A 6,955-nucleotide genomic window follows, 5' to 3' on the forward strand; every position below is an offset into this window, starting at 1 on the left:
AGGGAGTCTGAGCAAATGAGGCCAATCGTGGGGGAAAGAGCTGAAGTTCTGGCCCTTCTGGGCCACTGGAAAGCCCCGACCGCCCCTGGCCCCGGTGGGGCCCACCCGGAAATCCCAGGCTAGTCAGCTGAGCCTCTGTTCCGGGTACACCGATACAAAGCACCCTGAAAGGTCCGGTCGGTGAGCCCAGCGGAGGGCCAGCCCTGCTGGAAAGGATCCAGGCCATCACCACAGGAAAAGCAACAGCCCGGCCAGGGAGGCCAGCCGCCTCTCCGCAATCGTTTCTGACACCTGCCTGCGAGCCCCGAAGGCAGCGGGGTTGCCACACCCTGGTCCGAGGCACGGCTAGCGCCTCTCAACTCCACGGAGCCAACCGCCAGGGGGCCTGGCAAGGCGAATCTGCCCCCTCCCTCCCGCCCCCGCGTGGCCTGCAAGGGCACCGTCAGCAAGGGCAGCTGGAGGTCTCCCCTGCAGGGCTTATCGCGAGTGGAGCAGCCAGTCAGAACGGGCCACGTGCCGCTGCAGGGCAGGAGCGTGGGGTGCCGGGGCCTTATCTGTCCCCTCCCCTGCCTGGCATCTCCTGGCTCCTGCTGGCGTGGCTGGCTTGGGCGCTTTCTCCGGCCGGCCATCATGGCTCACTTCCCCACTGTCCTGTGCTTGCTGCTCCTGGGGCTGGCGGGGGCTCCTGGGGAGGCCGCAGAGGGCAAGAGCCCAGCAGAGGGGCAGCCGGAAGAGGTAGGGGCTCCCGGAGAGCCTGTGCTAGAGGACGAGGTCTTGGTCCTGACCCAACACAACTTTGCCCAAGCCCTGCACGAGCACCCGCTGCTCCTGGTGGAGTTCTGTGAGTACCAGCCGCAGAGGGGGGAGGGCAGGAGGGCCAGGCACTGCAGGGGTCCGGGAGCCTCCCAGCTGCCCCCAGGGGCCCCCTTGCCCTGTGTGCCCTGCGGAAAGGCCGAGGCCTGGGCGGGAGCTGCCGCAGCCTTCAAAGCCAGCTCGCCCAGACCACACGCTCCTTCCTTCCGGGGCCATTTCTTGGGGCGGAGGGCTGGGTGGGCCAGGGGTGCTCACAGCCAGGCTTCCCATTGCAGCTCAGCTTGTAGCCAGAGAGGGCAGCCCGGGCAACTTCGGCCTCCTCTTGGGCACCTCCAGGGCGCCACCTGCAGCAAGCAAGGCCCCCGACCCAGAGCCTGGGCACCTGAACAAGCAGGTGTTGATCCAAGGAACGCTGCTATCAGCAGCAGTTTGGAAAAGCAAACATGCCAAGCCAAGAGCCGGCCTGCGCCAGGCCTCCGGGGAGAGCGCTGTCCTCTTGATCCTGTTTCTTTCTCCACCCTGTGGCCGTTTCCTTCCTCCTCTTTCCCATCCTGCCTCGCCAGCCTTTTTTCTGACGAAGGGGCCCCCCTCTCTCTTGCTCAGACGCCCCGGGGTGCGGGCGCTGCCAGGCCCTGGCCCCTGAGTACGCAAAGGCGGCAGCAGCCCTGAAGAACGAGAGCTCCCCCTGGAGGCTGGCCAAGGTGGACTCGCTGGAGGAGCAGGCCCTGAGCGCGGAGTTTGGGGTCACCACCTACCCCGTCCTCAAACTGTTCAGAGACGGGAACCGCACCCACCCCACGGACTTCACGGGTAAGAGCCACGGCCGTAGCAGAGGGCCTGGAGGGACCTCAAAGGCCCCCTCGTCTACTGCCAAGGCCCTGCTGCGTTCAGAGCCTCATCAGGGAGTTCTCCCTTCCCTCCGAATCCCGTCTTGACCCCTCGAGGGCAGGCGAGAGCGGCCTCCTCCCTGCTTCCTCTCACCTTCTCTCAAAGGCAAAGGGCTTGTGAGGGAGGGGGCGGCTGCCCACAGCTCCCCTTTGCTTCAGCTTGACTGTGTCCTGCTTGAAAACCAAAGGGGCCCACGACGTCCTCAGTAGAATGCTGTCCTCGGCCCACCAGGTTGGCCTGGCCCGATCCGGCCCGGACTGCATTCACACCTGCCTTGGCTCGCGGGAGCGGCATACGGGGCCCAAGCAGCCTCACGTGCGGACTCCTGCTAACTTGCTGCTCTCAGGCTTAGAAAAACCCGAGGGAAGGGGAAGGAGGGGGGCACCATGAGCTGGAAGTCCACCCCCAACACACACACACACACACACACACACACACACACACACCTGTCTCTGCACCAGGCCAGCCAGATGCCGAGGGAATCGTGAGATGGCTGAAACGGAAAGCCGGGCCCAGCGCCGTGCTGCTGCAGGATGCAGAAGAAGCCGCTGCGTTCCTGGAGGCCCACGCTGTGGCGGTCATTGGATTCTTTCATGTGAGTAACTGGTGGGGCCTCTGGGATCTTGAAGCTGCTGCTGGCTGGGCTGGCTTGGGCCCTTGCTGCTCCTCTGCTCCCACTCACTGCGGCTGGGAGGAGGGAGGCAGCCTTGAGCCTGGGCCACCACAAAGCAACGGGTCCTTTGCCCGTTTCAAGTGATGCCTGGGGCCTGCCCAGCTGGCTTCTGACGGTGGCATCTCTGGATCTGACTCGGGGAGCACCCCCAGAGGGAGCGGTGCTTCTGAGACCCCTGGGCCAGTGGGGGGCACGTTCCCTGGGCATGCCCTGTGCGCCGTGCGCTCCTCCCAGCCGGCTCCTGGGCCTCCCCTGCAGGACCTGCAGGATCCGGACGTGCGCCTCTTCTATGATGTGGCCAGTGATGAGCCCGACGTGGCCTTCGCACTCACCGACTGCCAGGAGCTCTTCCAGAAATACAACGCTACTGGTGGAGGCGACGTGGTCTCTCTTTTCCGGAAGGTGAGCCCAGATCCCTGCAGGGAGGGGACGCCTGAAAACCCATGGTGTGCAAACACGCACACGCACACCCCTACACGGGCATTTCTTCCTGAGGGTGGCCCTGCTTCTGCCACCGCCTTCTCTGCAGGGACACGGTCCTCTCTTGCAGCATGACGAGCCCCGGGCAGACTTCCTGGTCGATGAAGAGCTGGGCCTGGATGCCGCTGAGCTGGCCCGATTCATCACGGTGCAGAGCCTGGCGGCGGTTATGGAATTTACAAGCAAGGTCAGAGGGACCCTCCTATTCCTGGAGAGGGGGCACGGTCTCCTGGGGCACGGGACACCCCAGGGCCCCCTGCAGCCGAGGGAGAGCGCTGCCTGGGCCTCCTGGGGTTCCAAACTGAGGTTCCCGGAGGGTGGGGGGAGCAGCCCCCGTGGCTGGGACCACAGAGCCCTGTGTGCGGAAGGACCCAGGGCCGACTCTCGGCTCCCCCATGAAAAAGACTCTCAAGGCCCTTATGCTGCCGCTTGGGCACCAGGTGGTGGGGCCCGGATTCTGCAGCTCCAGGACATCTGTGACACACACACCCCCACAGACCTCTTTTGGTCCTGCCCACCCTCTGCGGAGCATCACTGCCTGTGGCTTTTCCTTAGAACTCCTCCAAGATATTTGGGGCAAAGATCCTCAACCATCTGCTGCTCTTCCTCAACAAGACGGCGGACTCCCAGCTAGAGCTGTTGGACAGCTTCCAGGGGGCGGCGCCCGCCTTCCGGGGCCAGGTGAGCCTGCCAGGGCAAGATGCCTCCTGGGGGTGGGCGGGGTCTCTTGGCTGCTGTCCAGGGGAGGGGGCCAGGGCTCGTCTGCCACTTTGGTAGCACCTGTCTCTCAAAACCCCACCCCCACCTTCGCCGTGTGCTTCCTCTTGCTCTGTAGCCGGCCGCTGGCCTGCCTCCTCAGCTGGAGAGGGTCAGCCCCTGGCCCTGATCCGGCTGACCCAAAGGGCGGCAGGCGCAGTGGCGAAGGCTGAGCTCATGGCTGTGCTCGGCAGGTGCTGTTTGTCCTTGCGGACGTGAGCGGGGAAGGAGCCGGCGTGCTGCACTACTTCGGCCTCCAGGGCCAGGATGCGCCCGCCATCCGGTTCATCAATATTGAGAGCAACACAAAATACCGCCTGGCCCCCGAAGGGCTCAGCGCGGCCTCCCTCAGCACCTTCTGCTGGGACGTGCTTGAAGGCAAGGTCCAGGTGGGCAGCCGGATGGTCAGTCGTGGGCGGTGGGCGTAGGGGGACAACACCCCCGGGGCTCAAGGCCCAGGCTAGCAAGCAGCTCCCACCCCCAAAGCCGGCCCATGGGCAATGCCTTGCCCCCACCCCGGGCTCCTTAGTCTCCCTCCCCAGCCGTAGGGAAGGGCCTCATCAGCAGAGACCCAGCTCCCTGGCACCCCAGAGGCGGCTTCAACACCCCCAGGCCACCTGGCCCTCCCTCCTCCCTCCGGTCTGGGTCAAGTGGAAGGAAACCCCTGGTAAAGCTCCCGCTTCAAGGCTGCCCCGATCCTGGTGCCCCCAGACCCACCGCTCCGGCTTGGCTTTGTCTTGTAGCCCCACCTGATGAGCGAGGAGCTCCCAGCTGACTGGGACAAGCGGCCGGTTAAAGTCCTGGTGGGCAAAAACTTTGAGCAGGTGGCCTTGGATGAAACCAAAAACGTGTTTGTGAAGTTCTGTAAGTGTGCTGCGTCTGACCCCTCCCCTTCCCCCCCCCCCGGTCAGGACTGGTAAAGGAGGAGGGGCCCCTCTCCCGTGGCCCGAGTGGAGCAGCCCCCGTTACTCCCAGGGCCCAGCCAGCACCTGCTGGCCAGACACCCAACTTGGGGAGCTCCCAAGACAGGCCCAGAGGCTGCCGCCCTGCCTTGGGCCACAAAGGGGGCGGGCTCCTTTTCCCAGCTGTTTTGGCGAAGAGCTGGGAGCAGAGCTATCCCAGTACAGGCATGATGCCCAGCTCAGCACGAGGCACTGGCAGACTTGACAGGGAGAGGGCAGCGGTGGAGGCTGCGTGGCATGAAGCCACCAGAGCTCTTTAGCCAGACCCCCCACTCCCTCCAGCTCACCCCATGAGCACCACGCTGATTCCAAGCTCAGCAGGGAGGGGGAGAGATCTGGCGATGCGCCAATAATGCTCAGCCACAGAGGCTCGGGGGCCGTCAGCAGAGCAAGGAGCCCTCCTAGCAGCGGCTTCTGCAAGATTGTGGGGGTGGATGGAGGGAAGCCGGCGGAGAATGCGCCCAGGCAAACCCTGCTAACCTTCAAAGCAGCCGTGGCGCGTGGGTTTGCCTGTGGCGCTCTGGGAGGAGGGGGGTTTAATTCTGGGGGCCCTCCTCTATTTAACCCCGAACCCCTTACAATTCCCCCAAAGTATCCGCATGTTTCCCTCCGCAACTTAGATCTGAACGAGTCCTTTTCCTCTCGCCCACAGATGCCCCCTGGTGCCCCCACTCCAAGGCCATGGCCCCCGCCTGGGAGGAGCTGGGGGAGAAATATAAAGACCACGAGGACGTCGTCATTGCTGAGATAGACGGCACCGCCAACGAGGTGGCCGGACTCCCCGTCCCGGCCTACCCAACGCTCTACTACTTCCCTGCAGGACACGAGAAGAAGGTACGTGGGGCTGGGGGAGGGGGGTGCGCGCGCTTTGCAGCCGCAGGACCACCTGCTCTTCAGGAAGGGGGGAGCGAGGCCTTCTTGGCCACGGGCAGGCAAGGGGAGGGGGAGGAGGAGGGTGCTGCTGGCTCAACCAACGCCCCTGTCCCCTGCCCCAGATGACCGAGTACAGGAGCGACAGAGACCTGGAGAGCTTCTCGCGCTTCCTGGAGAGCGGAGGGGAGCTCCCTCCCCCGGAGGGCACAGCGGTAAGGACCTCTAGCTGCCCCTCCCCCGCCTCTAGATGCCCCACTCAGTGGGGAGGGCCGTGGGGTGGGGGTGCCCATGAACTTGCCAGCCCCAGTTCAGAGGACGAGGCCCGACAGTCGCTGGCCTTTCCAAGGGCAGGGTTTGGCCTTGGGGCTCCTGGCTTCCTCCCAGATGGGCCGCTTCCCCTTCCCGTGGAAGTTTTGGGAAAGAGGCGAATCAGGGCAGGGCCCGAGGCGCAAGCTGAGCGGCTGCGGACGAGAACTGTTGGGGTCCTTGAGACTCTTAAGCAGACCCCGCTGACCATGCGTGGCCTGGAGGGGAACACTTGGCTCTGGTTTCCAGGCTGCTGGAACTGGCAAGGAAGCAAAGGAGAACACCACGAACCCAGCCGAGGCCACAGAGCCACGCGATGAACTGTAGAGATGGAGGGGCGGGGCGGGGCAGGGCGGGGCCTTCCAGGTCTCTCGGCTGCCCTGCGAGGCCTGTGTGGCCTTCAAATGTCAAATAAAGAAAGAGCCTTGAAACCGGCCACGCGTGAGTGGTGCAAAGCGCTTCCCCTCCCCCCAGGGGCCTTTTGGGGCTCTGCTCCGCTCCTTCCCCCGGGCGCTTCTCCCCCGCGGTCCCTCCTGCCCTCCCAAGCTGTCCACAGGAGCTCCGCTGCCTCCATGTCCAGAGGGAGCGCGGAGCCTTAGCAGCAGCAGCGGAGGCAGAAAACCCCGTTGCCGTGGCCTGCTTGGCGGAAAAGCAGCCTTTTAGGAGGAGGGTTCTAGTGGGGCAGCCTCCTCCTTGGATCGCCGTGGGCCCCGTTGCAACCACCAGAGGCTGGCAGGCTGCAAAGACGGCGCAGGAGCCTGCAGCCCTTTTGCCCGGCCCCAAAAGCAGCTCCTGGCCCGAAGAGCAAAGCCAGGTGCATGTGGTGCTGTTGCCAGTACCGCTGAGAAACCACTGCCACGCAACGGATCCAACCCAAGCCCCCCCCCCCCCGTGGATGGCACTGTGGAGGGCATCCCTCCAGCACAGCCCCTGCCCCAGACACAAATGGCAAAGGACCCACCCCAGGAACACCCAAGGCAGGACAGAACAAACGGCCCACGTGCCACGGACCACGCTCAGCTGTCTGGGAGGGGAAACACCAGAGGGTAGTGGGTTTGACCCCGGAAGCCTGGGGAGGAGTTTAGCGTGCCCCCACCACTGTGTCCTGGAGCTGTGGGAGCGCCCTGAGCTGCGCGGCCACTCAGGACACGGCTGCGGGAGCCCCCACAAGGCCTCACCAGGCTTCCGGGGTCAAACCCGCTAC

The 6,955-nt window shown here is 64.9% G+C and overlaps 1 protein-coding gene across 1 annotated transcript; it reads left to right on the forward strand.

The window, feature by feature from the left end:
* The first annotated feature begins 630 nt into the window (after positions 1-630).
* PDIA2 (protein disulfide isomerase family A member 2) lies at positions 631-6,078 on the forward strand. The gene is made up of 11 exons (XM_063143501.1): positions 631-841; positions 1,417-1,623; positions 2,163-2,296; positions 2,633-2,776; positions 2,925-3,041; positions 3,410-3,535; positions 3,805-3,999; positions 4,354-4,474; positions 5,225-5,406; positions 5,568-5,657; positions 6,001-6,078. Exons 1-11 carry the CDS (start codon positions 631-633, stop codon positions 6,076-6,078), a joined length of 1,605 nt encoding a protein of 534 aa, XP_062999571.1.
* Positions 6,079-6,955: the final 877 nt, after the last annotated feature.

Source organism: Elgaria multicarinata, chromosome 17 (genome assembly GCF_023053635.1).
Source record: "Elgaria multicarinata webbii isolate HBS135686 ecotype San Diego chromosome 17, rElgMul1.1.pri, whole genome shotgun sequence".
In the NCBI taxonomy this organism is placed as follows: Eukaryota; Metazoa; Chordata; class Lepidosauria; order Squamata; family Anguidae; genus Elgaria; species Elgaria multicarinata.